The following is a 19610-nucleotide window of genomic DNA, read 5'->3' as shown; positions in this document are numbered from 1 at the left end:
TAGTCGAAAAAGGGAGTCGTCGTGATCGATAGCCATGGCGATAGACACAAATGAAGCTCCTCCCTCACAGTTCCCTTCCAATTCAAGGTAACTTTCAATCTTCAATTTCTACTTTCTTTTCAATTTTCTCTTTTTTATAAGCTTCTCAATTAATTCTATTTCCACTGTCATAAAAATTCCTGTTGAATTTTGTTGTTGTTGCTATTGATAAATGATCTTCTCAATGTTGTTGGCAGCCAACCATGCCACTTCTATATTGCAGTGGACAGACAAAAATTTAAGATGGTATCTCTTTGATTTCTATAAATTTTCTGTCTTTTTTGTATAAAATCTGTTTAATGTAGAAATGCATGAACTTTTTGTTTGGCAGGAAACATTCGTCGACCTCCTGGGAGTGGCGGGGAAGCGTCCGTCCCTGCCTATGGTGGTCTGCTGCAGCTCTCGCGACGAGCTTGATTCTGTCTGCTCAGCCGTCTCTAACCTCCCTAACATTTCATTAGCTTCCCTGGTATTTCCAGAATTTGTTTTGTCAAATGCTTTATCAATTCGTTTCGTAGTTTAGGATTGTGAATTTTGTTAATTACTGTTGTTGTGGTTTGTGTGTGTGGCAGTACAGTGACCTGGCTGATGCAGAACGGTCTCTGGTTTTCGATAATTTTCGCCAGGCAACGATGAGATGGAACCAGAAGGCTCCTGTTCATTTAGGAGAGGATGGCGAGGTTGTGCAAGAAGGACAAAAAGCTCAAATGATAGTTGTTACTGATACTTGCCTTCCGGTTCTTTCGTGTGGCGAGCCTTCGATTTCTGCTCGGATTCTGATCAACTACGAACTACCATTGAAGAAGGTACATTACCAGTTTAGTCCAAGTTTCTCTTACAGTTCTGTATGGAGTTAAATCCTTTGGTTGCATTCTATAAAATTGTGGGAGCCGATTGAGTCTTATGAATCGAACAAAGTAGGAACTTTTATAAAATTTTGATATTTTCACTAAACAATCTTTAATAATAATATCCACCATATGTCTCCATTTTCATGATATGGTAATTTTTATTCATTATCTGTATGTTGCAAACAAGGTTTTCAAAGATATCAGAATTTTACGACCGGAAAGTCGATGCATACCGATTTAGCTTGTCATTTTTTATTTTCCACTTGCTGGCAGGAGACGTATATGAGGCGCATGGCAACTTGTTTAGCACCAGGTGCATTTCTCAATTATGTGATTTTTCCTATTTGATATTTAATATAGATTTTGAACTTTAAGGTATGATGTCTTGATTTTGATTTAGCAGATGGGATTGTAATCAATATGGTTGTTGGTGGTGAAGTAGTGACACTCAAAACTGTTGAAGAAAGCAGCGGTCTTGTCATCACTGAGATGCCCATAAATGTAAGATATTCTTGCTTTATGTGCCTCATTCTATTATGATTTGTGGCTTGGATTGTATCTAGACATACTAAAATCTCATCTTTCTTTCGCCATACTAGTTTGTTTTCCAATATTAACTTGCTCAGATAGTCAGACGCAATATTCTTATCAAATCTGATATTTGTTGCAGATATCTGAGATTTTGTGATTATGGTTGTCTTCTGCATCAAATCCGAGGTCTTGTAATCTGATGCTCTCTGAATATCGACAAGTTTTTGAAGTTTAAAAAACTACTTCTCTGTAATGTTAGCCAACATTTCTTACATTGGCTTAGATTAATTTGTCTGAAGCTTCTTTTTTGTGCTGAAGTTCTAGAGAACTGTTTGTTGTGGCTCTGGTGTTTACATTGTCATTCAGAATACTGTGATATCAATGTAGTCAACCCTTTTTCTTTTTAATGTTTTAGATTTCTAAAAAGATGAATAAAACCATCACAATCTCTTTCGGAGTTGGGGTTGAGAAACTTGGTTTAAAATTGGAATTTGACAGGAATTGGCTGTTCAAGTCCAAACTTGGTTAGCTCCATCAGCTTCTCAAGCTCAATTTGTCCTCGTGAAACAGTCGAGTTCAGATTCAAGAGAAAAGGACTAAACTTTTCACCGAGAAGTCGGAAGGTCACTTCTCCTTGTGGAAGAACCTTTGTTGTAGGAAATTGTGGTAAATGTTATTGGAAAACAAGTCTGTAACAACTTGTACTTTCAAGTATTTCACATGATCATTCCGACTCCCTGCCAACAAACACTTATAGCTGACTGAAATTGCTGTTTAGAAAATGTGAACTTAACTGGGACAAATTCATATCTTGTAAATCAAGATACATTTTTGAGTGAAAATTTATTTCTAAGATACTTCAATAACAAGTATCGGTATTATAACTTTTTTTATGGTAACTTGGCTTTTCATTAATAAGCGTTGAAACGTATATTACACCGCGATTAGGATGTCATATAGCTTTTACGAAGCGCTAGAATCCTATTAATCCTACCAACACAAAAAAAAATAATGGCTACTTTGAAGCTGAGGTCTTTGTTCAATCGAAGACATGTGCTTCTTCGTAAGTAAATAACAAGACTTCCATGATATATCTATCAACCACATGTTTAGCTCCATAGCATAATGCGATCAATGTTATCAAATCAGACTTGATCGCATAAATTTCTCCGTCTAAGATCATACTCATGCTTGTAGCAAGACAAAAGTAAAACCTAGAAGTGCATTATGTTAACATGTCGGAATCTAATTTGTAAGCTGATGACATTTTTAATTCCCATTACAAGGGGATCATAAAAAAGATTATTGCATTACGATTTGGTTGGATGGAATCGTCAAAGCAAGAACATTTCTAGTCATAACCAAGAAACGATGCCTCTTTAACATTCTAACGAAGAGGTCAATTTAAGTCCCCTCCTCTCAATCTCATCATAAAAATACATCATTTATGGAAACTTTGAAATCTTTAAAAACCAGACAATTCGGTCCGTAACCCACCATTTCTCTCCTCTTTCTAGGTTGTCGTATTGAATTTGCCGACACCCAATTCTCAGAATCATGGAGAACCAAGTCGAATGTGCACAGGCTAATAATAACAATCCGCCATTAGATGAAGAAGAAGCTATAACTCTCGCTCAGTTGTCTAATCAGCGTTCTCCAAATCCTGAAAACCAATTTCCTACGGTCTGTCTCTCTATATCTCCAAATTAGGTTTAGATCTCTTGTTCATTAGCTTTAAAGAATTGGGTTAATTTGTAGTTGGTTGGTTGTTTAGTGTTTCAGCTTTTTCCTATCAGAACATTTTTCCAGGGCTTGATTCCAAGTTATCATTTTAAGTTTAATCAGGTTTCTGGGTTTGATATATATGCTCTGTTTATCTTGCTTTTGGGTTGCAGGGTAAGAGAAAGAGAAAGCCGACAGAGAAGAAAGAATTGATGTATACTGTAAAGAAGAGTGTTTCAGAGACAAGCGTTAAGCAGGTGAGTCTTAAGATTCCAATCGAATCGACCCTTTTCGCTGTTTGCTTGATTGCAGCTAAGTTTTTATGTACAATCCAATTCAATAAGCCTGGAATTGAGTATTTTATTGACCGATCGAGTTAGATTTATTTCGTATTCTAATAAGTTTTAGTGCCTGATTAATGGAGCAATGAACTTCTTGATTTTTTTAACAGGCGCCATCTGATCGATCAGGGAAGAACAAGAGGTTAGTGAAGTATCCAAAATGCTCTTATGTATCCAATCTTTTAATTATTTGCTTGTTACAAGTTAAGCTTAATGATCTCATGTCTTTTCATTTTACTTGAAGCCATAAGAAACAGAAAGGAGACGAGAAAACTACTCCTCCTGAAACCAAGTCTCCGGCTATGATTCGTGCTGAAGAGGTTCAGATGAATCTAGAACCTGACTTGCCTAGTTTTGCAAAATCTTTGGTTAGATCACATGTCGGCAGCTGTTTTTGGATGGTGAGTTTGGATTAACATTATTATCTTAGAAATATTAGAACTATATAATTTTGTATAACCTTTTTGTTGTTCATTAGGGGCTTCCTGGACCATTCTGCAAGACACACTTACCACATGAGGATGGTACTGTCACCTTAGAAGATGAAAATGGAAACGAGTTCAAGATCAAGTACATTGCATACAAGACTGGGTTAAGTGCTGGTTGGAGACAGTTTTGTATGGCACACAACTTGCTTGAGGGAGACGTTTTGATCTTCCAGTTAATCGGCCCTAAACGATTCAAGGTGAATATTGTTTCCTGTGTTTATTATACATTAAGCATGTATTGAATGCTTGATGAATCCGTCTGATATTACCTCCATCCCAAAATAGTTGTCAATTTTCCTACACAACATGTTTGTAAAAATTGACAAGTATTTTGGGACCGAGGTACTATAAAGTAATTGATATTAATGAGCATCATTAATGATACTGCATGCCTACGCGAGTGTGTTGGAAACTTTGAACTGGATTGTGCAGGAGTTAAAAATTTCCCGCAAATGGCATCTCCAGGCATTTAAAAAGAGAAACTTGATAACTTTAGTTGTAAGATTAGGATAAACAAGTAATTAGATCCCTAGTAGGTATTTTGTGTTTTGGCTCGTAACGTTCCCTGATATTTTAATGCATTATAACTAACACTCTACGGTAAAACTGATATTTTTTTCAGAGCCGCATTTGCTTGTTCTTTTTTCCTGGATAGGGAGGTTTGGGGTGAACCAATTTGGCAGGGCTGCAGTATAATGAAATTTTGTTATGATATATTTTGGCATCGTCATTGTATTTTGTTTTTATTTTCTTAGGTATACATTATAAGGGCACATGACATGTCTGAACTCGATGGGGCGCTTGGTCTGCTTAATCTGGAAGCGCAAATAACACAAAATGATGCTGGCAAGTTTCTTTATTTTATTTTTAATCTCTGTAATAATGGTTATCTGTGTTTTCATGTTTGGTTGAAAGTTATTCTTTCCTATAGAATATATACATAAGTTCGTTTCAATAAATGTTATTGCAGAAGCTGTTTCGGCCTCTCGTAAAAGTACAAAGAAGAAACGCAAGTCTCTTCCATTAGCCAATATGCAAAAGGAGAATAGAAAGTCTCGCAAGCATAAATCATCAGCTCCTTTTAAAAATATGCCACAAGCTGCTGAACAATCTGAAATTGACAGCGAAGAGATCGGCTCAGAGGTTCTAGAAGGTCACAAGTTAGCCACACCAACTTTCCAGTTTAACGACGTCAAAAGCTTGGAAGACTTTTGTATACTGGTGGATGGTTTAGTTATTGATTCAGAGCTCCAAGACAATACAAGAGACAAATACTATGACCTTTGTTGTAGTCAGAATGCGTTCTTGCACGAGAATCTCATCCCCGGAATCAACTACAAGTTGATTATTGGAACGATATCAGAAACCGTGAGCATTGCTAATGCTCTAGCCAGCTGCAAGCTTACGACTTCGCGAGAAGAGTTTTCTGGCTGGGAGAGATCTCTGAAAGCTTTTGAGCTTTTGGGGATGAAGATTGGGTTTTTGCATTCTCGACTTTGCCAGCTGGCAAATCTTGCACTTGAATCAGAAGGAGCCTCGTTTACAAGGAGATATATGGAAGCGAAGATCGAGAGGACTCGTGCAGAAGAAGAGATAAAAAGTCTAGAAGAGAAACACGAGGAACTGAAGGACGCTTCTGAGAAATATGATGCTGAACTCAAACGTTTGAAGACTAAAGCTGACTGTTATGAACTGAAGTTTCAAGATGAAGTCACTGCTCCTTGGTGACGATGTTCTTATGTAACATAAGAAAATCAACAGGTGTTGTAGTTTGCATTTTTCTTTTTCCTTACAGAACTTGTTAGTATTATAATCACCATGTAATAGTATAACTTTTTGCATGTTTTGTTCCAACAATTAGATTCATAACTTGTGGAATTTTGGGTTTTTTGATGGATTGATTATGCCAAGTAATTTTTGATAGACATTGATAGTTTACATGAGAAAATAATATGATTATATGAGAAAGGAATTGATAATATCAGATTGAGATAGCTCTCGAATTCGATTTTGTTGTCAGACCATACCAAGGTTGGACCATTTTTTATTTTATAATGACACGATTATAAAGATTACAAGTTATATGGATAATTATATCAATCTTAAAGATAAATGGTCTGAAAACCACAAGCGAAGAGAAAACTGATGGGAAGATTAATACTACCTCCGTCCCAAAATAGATGCAAATTTTTCAATATAATTTGCATGTAAAAATTTACATCTATTTTGAAACGGAGGGAGTACTTGTGTAGGAGGGGAGGATCCTTGAAACGAAAATGGAATGATTACAGTTGAGGCCTGAAAACCATAAGCTAATTATTACTTCGATGAAAGCTAGAGTGTATACTTCGAAAGATTGTATTGTCATATATTCTAGATTAGAACTTGTTAAAACATGATCACTCTATATATTTTTCATTAGATGTTGTAACTATACATACATAATAACGAAACCGTGAGAGAATGTCAAAACAAGGTTACAAGGATTATGAATCTTGAACTAGAACGAGTAACGTTATCGTCTCCATCTCATCATAATGGGAAACATAATGGTGCTAGTATAACTTGAACACTTTTATTTTTCTGATTTTTGAGAAGTTGATCCAATGTGGCTGCTAGTAGTTCAACACATTAGTATTTTCTGATGGTCAACTTTGATCATTTTTAGTCCGGCTTGATTCAATTAGATCGATTTTGATCGATTGATCTATTTTTCCCCACCCCTAGCAATCCCGGCAAAATCGTCGTCGCCGCTGCTAATAGTTCCACAGATTAGTATCGGAGTAAGAACGAGTACATATTGGCAAATTGAGCAGATCCCATCACAGAAATTAGCAATAATTTATTAGAATCTCATCATATACAAAGTGTTTACATGACAAGAAGAGTACTGCTGGGATGGTACTATATATATGTAGCACAATAAAATGCACAAATATTACCCCAACGTAATATTAATTTTTATAAATAAAAACAAATTATAAAACAGAATATTGTTAATATTATTTTAAAAATACTTAGAAGAGCTTTGACGGATTTTCATGTGCAACTTTTGTTGAGCAAAGTTGACGAGCTTCTCAACCTCTACGTTGCTGTCAATCGAGCCGTTTCGATTCGAGTCAGCTTCTTTCATTCCTTTTCGAGCCTTCCACGAAGCGAACCAAGTTTTAAGGCTATGGAAAGCTTCCTCTAACTCTTCCACGCTTATTCGTCCATCGTGATCGGCGTCGAAGCTATGTAACCATATCTTGAATTCGTCGATCGTCATCTCCGATCTGCTCGGAGTCGGAACACAACGCATCATGATTGCCATATATTCTCTTTGAAATTTCTTTCTGATCAATTGGGAGAGATAATTATTTTGTGTTTGTGAAAGACTTGTACTACTTGTTTTGCTTTAAAAGGTTCGATCATGATCAAAAGTATATTATAGATTGGTTAGTGGAGATCGAATCGAATATTTGATGAAATGATGTGACAATATTTGCATTTTTTCTCCATACAACTCGTTATTTCAAACTAGGCGCATAATGTACCATAACTAAGGGTTATATATTAAAATTTGATCATACTATAAACGTTAAAATCGTGTTTAGGTTGTAATAATACCTAAATAATTAAAGTTTTGTTTAGTTTCCTACTAGGAAAAAAAAAATTACAAAGTCTTTATAATTTTTATTTTATTTAGAAAAAAAAATTAAAAATTTTGATGCGAGAGAAAATCAATACACTAAAAATATTTTTAAGAGAAATAAATTTAAAACATTTCCGGATTCCGATGGAAATTCTTATCACTCCGTATTAGAGAAATCAAGTACCGAATCAATAATGATCATTGAGAAAATTGATGTTGTGAATAAGAATAAAATTAAAATTACTTTAAAAAAAAGAATAAGATTATATAATTGTAAAGAGAAAACACAATAGTGATGATGAAAATAGAAAATTATCATTGATATAATTCGGTTTGTATATGGTAGACTACTACACTCTATAGGGCTTAACGATCCACATAAGTTACACTTTCTCCGTCTCATAATACATATAGTTTTAAAAACATTTACCAAAAATAAAATAAAAATATATTTTATTAAAATATTCCTACTAAACATAAATAATTACAACATATTTTAACAATACATAAAATAAATTAGGTTGATGGTGGTGGCTGATGGTGGCGGTCGGCCGGTCAACGCCGGTCCATGCCAGGTCAACGCCGACTACGGTGGTCAATGGTGGTTGTGGTGGTGTCTTTTGGCTTGTGCATGTGAAAAAATGAATTTGTATTAAAAATAATGGGTTTGATGTTGTGATTTGATAAGAGAATAAAATAAATTAAATTAAATAAAAATATAAAAAATATCATGTATTTTGATAAAAAAAAAAAACTAGTGATACGAAAAGTACTTTATTTCCTTCTATTTTAAAGTAATTTAATTATCTTTCCCTTACATTGGATTATCTATCCTCCCACATTCTCAAACTTTTAGTCTTAGCTCTTTTAAGTTTCTCTATGTATAACAATCTTTATTCTTTATAATTAAGGATCTATTTGGTGGACGGATTTATTCTACAAAAAAAAATGAGAAAAATTTGTCTCATGTATTAGTAGAAAATTCTACAACCACCATCTTACTTAAAATTAATATGTGGTGATTTTTAAATTATGTAATTTTTATAGTTAAGAATGTGTTTGGTGTAATATTTTATTTAAATATATCCATTCATTTAAAAATAAAAAACTGAAATATAGTAATACTCGTGACTATGATATATTTCATAATTTTATTGTTACAAATTAGTGGGTCCGTCCGTTGAACGGGAAGATCGTGCTTTTAAAAATTAATAATTTAAATATAGCATATGAAGAATTATATAATAATTCTTCATATTAAATAGTATTAAATATGTGTTAAATATTATATAAAAGGTAATTATTTTTGAATCTATATCAATTATAATTATTTTGATTTTATTTTAAAATCTATAATTCTAGAATTAAAAATTTATTTTGTTTTCAAAAATAATAAACATAGTAGAAATTAAAAGTTGCATATTAAGATTTGATTTCATAATAAAAATTATAATTACATCTAATCAATTTAGTTGTTTCTATTGCCTGAAAAATTAGATATGTCTATTTTAATTAAGAATAGAAAAAAAAATAACGGATTTTTATTAGGAATAATAGTTTAATAAAAAAATTAGAAAAAAAATAATATGTATTATATTTTGATTAGGAATAATATTTTTAATAATATGCATGTTTGAATAGGAAAGGAAAGATATACATTTTTCAATTAGGAATAGAAAAAAAGAATAAAATAAATTTAATTAGGAAAATTATTAATTTTTTGAAAAATAAGATATGTCGATTTTAATTAAGAATAAGAAAAAAAATATAGCGAATGTTCATTAGGAATAATAATTTAATAAAAAATTAGAAAAAATAATATATATTATATTTTGATTAGGAATAATATTTTTAATAATATGTCCGTTTGAATAGGAAAGAAAAGATATACCTTTCTTAATTAAAAATTGGAAAAATGAATAAAAATAAATTTAATTAGAAAAAATTATTAATTATTTGAAAAATAAGATATCTCTGTTTTAATTAAGAATAAGAAAAAAATATAACGGATTTTTATTAGGAATAATAGTTTAATAAAAAAATTAGAGAAAATAATATATATTTTATAATTTGATATTTTTTTTAATTATATGTGCATTTGAATAGGAAAAAAAAAGACATGTTTTTTTTTAATTAGGAATATAAAAAAATTAATATAATGAATTTTTATTAGAATTTTTTTTTATAAAAAAATTAGTGTATTATAATTTTATTAAGAATAAATTTTTTAAATAATAGATAGGAATAATTTTTTAAATAATAGATAAGAAATTGATTAGGAATAAAATTATTATAGTAGGAAAAAGTAGCTGGTAGAATTTTATTAGGAATCATTATGTTATTATTGTGTTTTGATTTCCTAATTAGAATAAAAAAATATTATAGATTTAAAATTATAACTTGAAACCTAAAATATGATGTGTTAGATGTTAATATGACAAAAAAAATTATAATTAAATTTACAATTAAAATAGATTTAAAATTAAAAGTCTCGCTATTTTATATAAAGAAAGATGTATACGAGGATGTGGACGATAGTTTGAAAGTTATTCCTAATCAATGAGCCATTAATCAAGTGATGTTTAGTGTTTTAATGAAAAACATTAAAAAAACAAATGCAATTTATTGTATAGAAAAAAAAACTACTTAAACACTCTTAAATATGAAAATACAAACTGATGTCAATTTGTTGTATACTTGTAGTCTTTAAGGCTTATAAATACATAAAAATATTTTCACCATATCTTATCAAAATATTTTTTTCCCCTCTCACTACAATAGATTTTCTGTTTTTGATAATGACAAAAATGTTTAGCAATTTCTTCACACTCATGTTTGTCATAGTCTTAGCCAGAGGGTTAATTGAGACTGATGCTTCAACACAAGTGCATGGTCCTAAAGACTCGGCAAACAATAAAAACTTGTAACAAGTTCGGTAGTCATGAGTGCGGTGATGAAATTTTCAGTAACGTCTTCTTAGAGGAACATGGTCCTATTTCTTTTAAATGTTGCAAACAACTTGTGACTGAAGCAGGTATCAATTGTCACAACGTGCGTGTTAACGCTATATTAAAACAATGTCTTTTTAAACAAAATGCAGATTTCTATCGTAAAAATAGTATTAAGGTGTGGAACAATTGTACAAGGTATTTTCATGAATAGTTTATTATAAGAGTTGATACAAACCGTATTTGAGATGATAAGAGAAAATATAGTCATTTTATAAATTTTTCCATTTGTAATTCCTGGATAATTTCAATAAGATTATTGAATACGTTTTTTCTTTATTTATTTTTATATGACAAGATTCTACAAATTAGTATATTTGAATTATGAATTATAAGAGAAATATTAATGTGATGCACATTTAGGGTAAACAAATACGTATGGACTAATAGTGAGGTGAGATTTGAGCTTTTTGGGCATTTAAAGCCCAAACAAAAAAAAAAGCCTAAACAGCAGAATCCAAAAGCCTTTTAAAAAGAAAGGGAAAACGTCAAAAAAATATTATGTTGTGTGGAGCCCATTTTGAGGCGGCAGATCCAAGACAAAGAGGAGGGGTGATTTGAAGCGAAACATTATAAGAATAGCATCAAAAAAAAGGCATGACAGGGGAAAAAGTGTTCCCCATATCACCACCTTATGAATATCTTACTTGAAGCAAAACATTATATAAGAATCTTAGAACGAAAGTAGAGACTAATTAAGTCAGTATCTTTTTTTTTTTATATAATATTAAGTCAGTATCTCAATCATATGAATTCTTTGTCTCACTCTACTCGATTTAGGAACTTGAATTCGTGAAAGAGCTTTAATTCTGAGCGAATAATTCATTAGTAATGGAAAATCTTTCCATTCCCAACCTTCAAATCCGTTTCAAATTAGATGCAAATTTCTACATACAAAATACATCTATTTTGAGACAGCGGTAGTATCTGCTAATACTTGAACTAAATTTCATGCAAAAGTTGTCATACGTTAAGCTTTTTAACTAAGTTTCATGCAAAAGTAAGCTCTACTTTCTCTGCTTTGATTTGAGTCAGAAACAATTAATTGAATAAAAGGTAGAGCTATTAAATGATAATTTTCTTCACTATCGAGACTCAATAACTAATTTGAGATAAATGATTGAAAAGATCAACCTTCAAATTGCTTGAATCAATTGTGGCCTGACTTTTAACCTCATGATTTTATGAATTTATTAGGTAAACAAATCCCTATATATAAAGATTTTACTTGATGAATTCAATTAATCAACGGGAGGATTCGAACCAATCATTTTTATGGTAGGTGCTCTTAGACATGTATTATTATGTGAATTATTTGATCCATAAAAAAATATTTCTCCTACTACTATGCTAAGTTTAAGGCTATAACAATAACAATAATAATAATTAATTAATCAATAAATAAAGAAGGCTATATATAGTAAGTGATTATTCCTCTCTTTAATTTCACTGCTTTATAGGTCGTTCGTACCCATCATTTTCTCTCGAGGAATCTTTAGTAGTAATTTAAATATATATGGCTCTTTAGTATAAAAAAGAAAGTTTAAATGCCATTTTCCCATAGCTTTTGGCAAAAGCATTTCTTTCATATACTTTTCTTTTTTACGTGAACTAATTTTTTCTTTCATAGTAGGGTTGACAAGTTCTGAAATAAAGCTGGAATATTATAGACTATGTATGTGCAAATGGAGTGAAACGATGGTAAAGATTTTCTTGTTGGAAATTCAATCTGTTAGTTTTGATCTTTTCGTTACCGGATTTGTTAATAACAATAATAACATTGTTATTAATTAATTTGTTAAACAATGTTAGTTAATTATGACTAATAAATGAGTTAATTACATATATGTGTTCAATCCGTAACAGCTCGACAGAATATGTGGTATTTAGGCGAGGGTGGAGAAAAATAAGAAGATCGAACACGGTGTGTTCGATCTTCTTCGTATTAGCTTAATTAAACCAATTAAACCATCATTAATTTTGAAATACGGACATGGTGTGTTCGAGTATCATTAATTAATTTTGGAAGGACCAAAACCGGACATCATGTATCCGGTGTTGAGCAAAACCGGACACACCATGACCGGTCTTGGTGATCATTGGCTGAACGGATCATCTTCACATCATTAGCACATCATTATTAGCAGCAGATTCAGATTATATCATTTCACATCATTAGCACATCATTATTAGCAGATTATATCATTATTTTTTGCATAACCATGACCGGACATGGTGTAGCCGGTTTTGATACAAAACCGGACATGGTGTAACCGGCTTTTGCACAAAACCGGACATGGTGTAGCCGGTTTTGGTTTAAAAACATGACTCCCATTGGCTGTTGCAACGGTGGGATAAATGCTCTCTTCGTTTTTCGTCCGGTCAAAACACTACCATTGGCTGAAAAAACGGTGCTCGTTTTTCGTGACTGACGCGCTTGGAAATCATCCCAGTCAAACTCGTTTTTCGTGGCATCTGACTTACACAGTGCAATGGTGATTGGTACTCTCAGGCGGTGCCTGGACGACAAGACAACAATAACACACCTGTCGACATTCCGTTACATGCTCCGATTGTATTTGACATGTATAGATTGCGTTAGGATAAACTTCATCATCCGCTCCATATATTATAAATATTGTACATCTCTTTCAATCTCATTCTCCATCTCTTTCAATCTCATTCTCCATCTCCTTCACAATCTGCTTTATAATACTGTCAATCTTTTTCAATCTCATTGTCCATCTCCTTCACAATCTGTTTTCCTTCATAATTTTCTGCACTCGTCTCTTTCACGATTATTTTCACTATTGTCTCAATACAAATTCTGTATCATTTCTCTTTTTATACACCTCTCTATATTATTAAGGTATGATTTTTTTCTTTCTATATTTTTAATTGTAATTTATAAATAATTGTTACATGTTATTATATTTAATATATGTATTAAAATTCATGTAGTTATTATATTTTTTTTCGAGTTGTTGATTCGATATTTTTCTATTATATTTTCTTTAAATCAAAATTTTGTAAATGTTGGCGTTTTGATTAAATTATGTTATGAATGTAATGTTGATCGTTAGGAGTATGTAATTAGTTCATATATTGTATATGGAATTTTATCATATCTTAATTTATTAATTATTACATGTTATTATATTTAATGTATGAATCAAATTTGGTAAATGATGTATGTTGATAAAATTATTTTATTGATTATTAGGAGTATTTAATTAATTGATATATTGTATAATATATATAGAATTTTGTGTAGTTAAATTATTAAATCTGTAACTACTGGACGTGTCAAGTTTTTTAAATACCTTACGTTAATAGTAGTCCTTATTTATTATTTGGATGTATGTCATACATATAATAAGTAATATTTATTCCCGTGTAGATTATGGCGGCGTCTACATCAGGTGATCCCCAGAGAAATTTGTGGGTGTTACAGGGACCTGAACTGGGCAATCTTCTGTGGATGCAGCCCCACCACCGATCTGCTCATATATTTCGCGACGATACGTTGTACGACAATGAGTTGGTGGTCAGAAGGGCGGATAGGTTTATATGGGATTTACTTGGAAGTTTGGAATTCTGTCCGGACACCGTCAGAAGAGAAATCGACAGGCTTGGGTTCGGGTTGTTCACCAGGATCGGTGGAGTGAATTATGACCGTCACTTAATTACAGCGTTGGTTGAGCGCTGGCGCCCGGAGACGCATACATTCCACTTCTCCATGGGAGAGGCCACAATTACGTTACAGGACGTGGAGGTCCTGTTAGGCCTACGCGTGGATGGTGATCCGGTCACAGGTTCGGATGAGACACCCGAGGATCCACCAGAATTCTGTCAAAGGTTGTTCGGCTTCATTCCAGAGATAAAGAAGTCGAAAGTAGCTCTTAACAGCCTGTATGACCATATAGTCACATTTAACGAAACTGCCCCGGCCACTCAAATTCAAGCGTTGCAGCGGGCAAGATGCTTCGTCGCCTATTTGCTTGCGACGTGTTTGTTCAATGATAAAAAGAATACACATGTAGATATGTTCCTTTTAACTCAGATTGAGGACGTACAAGCATGTGCCAGTCTTAGTTGGGGCAGCGCCCTTCTCGCGCATACGTACCGGAAATTGTCTGCTGCTGCACAATTTGAGGCTAAAGATACTGAAGCATGTGGCCTCCTCATCCAGATATGGGCTTGGGAGAGGATTGCTAGGATCAGACCGCAATTTCGTCATGGTCACGTAGCGCCAATTGAGGGTCTTCCATTGGCCACGAGGTTAGCTTACGTGGCTAAATCATTTCAATTCCTTATTCTCATCATGTTATTATCTCCCAATATTGTAATATAATGTATGGACATGTAATTTCTTGGTTAGGTGGAGTAGGTACCTGAAAAAAACACAGGTGGCTAGCCACAGCCTTGTGGCAATCAGGGATCAGTTGTCGTGGCTGGGCCTTAACGATGTAAGCTTCCATCTTTCGATCCTTATTTTCATCACTTTAATTACTTGTAGTTCAGAAATAATTGAAATCCTTCACTGCCAATTTATTTTTTCCATTCCTTTCAGTTCGATTGGACTCCCTACGACAATCTGCAACACATACTTCCTGACAGGTGCCGTGCAGGAAGTGATATTTGGGGGTCAGTGACTTTTCTCCATTACTACCATATCGTGGAGCCACACCAACCAGACAGGGTCATGCGACAATTTGGATTGGTGCAGCCTATTCCCGTAGACCCTATTCTTGATCGAGAAACCCAACGTCGTCTAGAAGCGTTGAAGAGGTCATGGAAGAGTAGGAATTGGGCTGAGAGGCATGCCACATACATTGACCGTTGGAACATGCGGGCACATTACGTTGTCCGCGGTATGGCTGTTGGGTTTCAGACGGTGGAAAATGATTACTTTGATTGGTACAATAGGAGGACAGTCCACTTCGTTGAAGATCCCGGTCATAGGCGTCGTACGACCGGTTACCGTGGTCGCACTTCTGTGGCACGATCTGTGGTACGTATATTTCAATTATATCAATACTATACTGATCTTTTTGTTGAATTAAATTCGTAATAAATATTATTTTTCGTTTTTTAAAAATTATTTACAGGTAGGTTCGCTTAGGAGTATATTTAGAAGGGGCCAGCGGAATGATGTCTACTCTAATTGGACGGCTGAACAAATAACGGATACGTTTCTAGCTACGGGAACACAGGTATCTGATCCAACAATCGGATTAGATCAGGGATACACACAAGTAGACCCGTCCCAGTCACACGACTTGCCCCACGCTAGGGAGCGGGCGGGCCACCGCCGGGCCCATCGAGCCGCAGCCGACCATCCTCCTTGTGCCGGAACACCTCCTCCTCCGCCACCGGAGGTGGTTCCGCAGATGCCACATGACCAATCCGCAGCAAGTACGCCCCAGGGGTTCGTACAAGGACTGTCGTATGATTTCCTTGCAACAGGTTCACACAGTTCAGTCACTCCTCTGCAATTTCCGGCATACGCTTATTATCCGGCATCTCAAAATGTGTCTGCGCTCCTAGATGACCCACAGTGTCTTTCCCGTCCAATTGAGCGCGATTTTCTTCAGACCGGGCGTCGTCATTCCATGAGCTCTGAGTACCCGCCTACTAACCTTTATACACAGTTTCAAACACCGGTACTCCATGATACTAACCGTGTTGGTTTTGGAGCTCATACAGTTTCACCATCCGAATTAGGTTACGGATTATATACAGGGTCGTCTACACATGCCCAATCAACGTACGAGCCCGAGAGCGACGATAATCCAAATGTGGCATTTGCCGGACAGCGTTATCCAGTGCGTGAAAATAGAGGGAACCCCCCTAGATTACCCGGAAGTTGTTCCGATCCTAGACATATGAGAGGGGGTCATGGCCATCAGTAGTTAATTTTTAAAACCGTTCATATGTATTAGTTATGTTAATTTTTGAAGTTTTGATTTATTTCTATTAATACACTTATTTCGATTTTTATCGGTAATATATACATATTATTTTTATTAACCATGAATCATAATTCATATTCATTCGTACATACTCCTACTTATTGGAATGTATGAATAAGTATGTAACAAGTTTGAAGACCAAACTTGAAGAGTTAATCTCATAATTAAGCATTAGGAAAATGGAAGTAATTACAAAGAGGTCAGCGCCTCATATTTTTAATATTAGAGAAATGTCAAATACAAACACAAAATTAAATGTTCGTATGGGGAAGGGTAAATTAATATTTATGGCCATAATTTAGCTATACATACATTCACTGAACTTGAGCAAAGTTAAATGTTCAATTCAAACACACAAATTCAAAAAGGGACCATTTATTCATACTCGGATACTAGTATTATTATACATTTTTATGGGCTACAACGATTTATTATATACATTTTTATTAACCATGAATCATAATTCATAATTTAAACATATTTTAACCAGGAACTTGATTAAGAACTTAAACATAATTAACATGAAGACAAATAATATTTATTTACGGGTATCGTATCAACGGTAACCTTATCAATCGTCATCTTCATGATCATCATCGGAAGATGGATTTCCATGCAATCCATACAGGTCGTAAATCATGTTTGTCGGTACTCTGTCTGATGGGGGTCGACTAATCTTACAGCCAGTGATGATATGATCTAAACTACCGCACCGACTGCACGAAGGTCCTCTGCGGCCTTTCCTGTTGGCGTAGTCCATTGCTCCTTTTCGTCTTAAAAATCTCTTCCGACCAGGACCAGAATGATGAACCATCCGACTATCATCAGGTAGAAGCTGCCATTCAACATTTCCGGACCACATGTCATCATCCACGGGGTTTAAATCACCACTGAATTGTTGCTGCCATCCCGCTGTTGTGTAATACGGAGCAACTAAATCCATGGAGTCGTACTCAATTATTGCAGCAACGGCCATTGCATGCGAACAAGGGATCCGGTATGTCTCCCACTTACCGCATGTGCATTTGCACTCTCCAAATCGAACCGTATGCTTGTTTCCCCCGTACCCAGGACCACGAATAGCAGTTCTCACGGAATATTTAAATTCATCTGATCTGAATTTCTTCACCGTGTGCTTCCATGCTCGCAGCCTGTACCTCTCATACTTCTCCATATGTATAGGTGCAAGGACTTTGCCCCAATATTGACTTTTTGTCCGCTCTTCATCAAAAATTTTAACAGCTTTTTCATGCGTTGCCTGTACGAAGGCCCTAATCGGTAACAGACGGTCACATCGAAGCACGTTGTTATAACTCTCTGCATTGTTCGATGTAGTTATGCCCCACCGGTAGAATCCGTCTCCGAATAATGTCCATTTCTCGATTGGCAGTTTTCTAAGCCAATTACAAGCGGCTTCACTTATATTTTGCAAAGCGTCCCATGCATCCCGGTACTTACGCTGTTGGATCTTTGTAGCGACCATCCAACTCTGGGATTTCACCCCTTTCGTTTTTTTAATCTTCGAAAGCAGATTTGCTCGAACATGCAATATACAATACCTGTGAAAGAATGGTATATTAAAAATTATCATATGCAATTGAAATTGATGTGACTACCTAACCGTTCAATGATTTTATCATTACCTGTGTACTCCCCAACCGGGAAATTTTTCATCAAGCTTGTCGACTGCAGCCAGGATGCCCTTATGACGATCTGATATGATACATGTGACCCTACGCCTCAAAATAAATGTCTTAAGGTATTTTAGGAACCAGTACCAACTGTGCGTTGACTCTTCGTCTATGATGGCGTATGCGACGGGCACAATCCTTCCGTTTGCTGTCTGGACCATCGCAACAATCCCTTTCCCCTTGTATGCACCACGAAGATGCATAGCATCGACAGTAACTACTGGGGGACTGTGGTTAAAGGTCGGTCTTGTGGCTCCGAAAGACCAGAACACGTACCTGAATAAATATACATAAGTAAATATATTCTGTAAATTTCTTAGCAAATGAATAAATGTAATAGCAGGGCTCAAACCTAAAAATCTTTTTCGTAATAGGTACACGTCCGTCCACCTTGTGGAACTTCCACCGAACCTTCGTCCCATCATTAGAGTCTTGAAGCGCTTTCATGTAACTGGGTAACTCGCGGAAATTTGACTCCCAATCTCCGTACACCATATTCATCGCTACTCTCTTTCCGTCAGACGCCTTTTTCTTTCCAATTTGGACGCCGTATTCTCTTTGGACGTCCCGCTGAATATTCTTTATCTCGTAATTTGGACTCTCCCGTATCGTGTCCGCTATGACATGGGCTACAAGACTTTGTGACACATTCATGTCGTTGCCTCTGTTATTTACTCCGTGGCAATTGTGCTCAGGACACCACACAACCACTTTCCAGTAATTAGTTTCGTTGTTCAGCGACACCCGGATCCTCCAATTGCAGTCAATACCGTGACGTCGCTCTACGGAATAGTCATGCTTGCGCGTAAGGCACTCTGCAACCCAGGTTTTCTTGTTGCTCTCTTTAACGTAATATCCTCTTCCCCTTTGGGCAGACCACCTTGATATCGCATCATTAATCTCTTTCTTGCCCTTGCTAAAATTTGTTCCGATCGTTATCGAATTAGGATCGCCTGAGTACTTAGCTGGTGGAGGTGTCATGCGGCGATTTGATACGATGTCAGGTCCTTCCATATTGCTATACACGTGATAATTAGGTCGTTCATGTGTTACGGCTGGCTGGATGTAATCCTCGTCTTCAGATGTTTCCTCGTCAGAAGTCTCGTATTCCTCGTAGTATTCGTCCGACTCAATTATAGGAAGTCCGGACAATTCTTCCTCGTCACTCTCTGCTCCATCGTCGGCTTCTTCATCACAAATGTTTACCTGAGACCTACTTGATTGTACGTCGTTATGTAATCCCGATGTTTTTCCAGAGGTTTGATTTGGAGCGACGGAGATGAAGACTTCACGACTAATTGTCGCAATTCGATATATCCACGATAGTGAA

The 19610-nt window shown here is 35.0% G+C and overlaps 3 protein-coding genes across 3 annotated transcripts; 2 read left to right on the top strand and 1 right to left on the bottom strand.

Annotated features, from left to right (window-relative positions):
* The first annotated feature begins 34 nt into the window (after positions 1–34).
* LOC139884919 (uncharacterized) lies at positions 35–1578 on the top strand. Its single transcript, XM_071868886.1, has 7 exons — positions 35–87; positions 237–285; positions 371–508; positions 612–845; positions 1164–1203; positions 1294–1391; positions 1561–1578. Exons 1-7 carry the CDS (start codon positions 35–37, stop codon positions 1576–1578), a joined length of 630 nt encoding a protein of 209 aa, XP_071724987.1.
* A 1400-nt stretch (positions 1579–2978) lies between these two features.
* Positions 2979–5700, top strand: LOC139884918 (B3 domain-containing protein Os01g0234100-like). The gene is made up of 7 exons (XM_071868884.1): positions 2979–3104; positions 3317–3400; positions 3595–3626; positions 3729–3885; positions 3963–4169; positions 4728–4818; positions 4943–5700. Exons 1-7 carry the CDS (start codon positions 2979–2981, stop codon positions 5698–5700), a joined length of 1455 nt encoding a protein of 484 aa, XP_071724985.1.
* An 11460-nt stretch (positions 5701–17160) lies between these two features.
* Positions 17161–19566, bottom strand: LOC139884921 (uncharacterized; the record flags this gene model as incomplete). The annotated part of the gene is made up of 3 exons (XM_071868889.1): positions 17161–18148; positions 18233–18556; positions 18633–19566. Coding segments are annotated over 3 exons (2246 nt in total), but the record flags the coding sequence as incomplete, so codon positions are not given.
* Between the last annotated feature and the right edge of the window lie 44 nt (positions 19567–19610).

This window comes from Rutidosis leptorrhynchoides, unplaced genomic scaffold, assembly GCF_046630445.1.
Source record: "Rutidosis leptorrhynchoides isolate AG116_Rl617_1_P2 unplaced genomic scaffold, CSIRO_AGI_Rlap_v1 contig622, whole genome shotgun sequence".
Lineage (NCBI taxonomy): Eukaryota > Viridiplantae > Streptophyta > Magnoliopsida > Asterales > Asteraceae > Rutidosis > Rutidosis leptorrhynchoides.
Note: the sequence above shows the minus strand (reverse complement) of the source record. Positions and strands in the feature narration are given on the sequence as shown.

Coding starts and splice junctions, on each gene's coding strand:
- LOC139884918 (XM_071868884.1), top strand. CDS start 2,979: ATGGAGAACCAAGTCGAATGTGCACAGGCTAATAATAACAATCCGCCA. Junction 3,105..3,316: donor CTGAAAACCAATTTCCTACG/GTCTGTCTCTCT, acceptor TTTGGGTTGCAG/GGTAAGAGAAAGAGAAAGCC. Junction 3,401..3,594: donor CAGAGACAAGCGTTAAGCAG/GTGAGTCTTAAG, acceptor TTTTTTTAACAG/GCGCCATCTGATCGATCAGG.
- LOC139884919 (XM_071868886.1), top strand. CDS start 35: ATGGCGATAGACACAAATGAAGCTCCTCCCTCACAGTTCCCTTCCAAT. Junction 509..611: donor ACATTTCATTAGCTTCCCTG/GTATTTCCAGAA, acceptor TGTGTGTGGCAG/TACAGTGACCTGGCTGATGC. Junction 846..1,163: donor ACGAACTACCATTGAAGAAG/GTACATTACCAG, acceptor ACTTGCTGGCAG/GAGACGTATATGAGGCGCAT.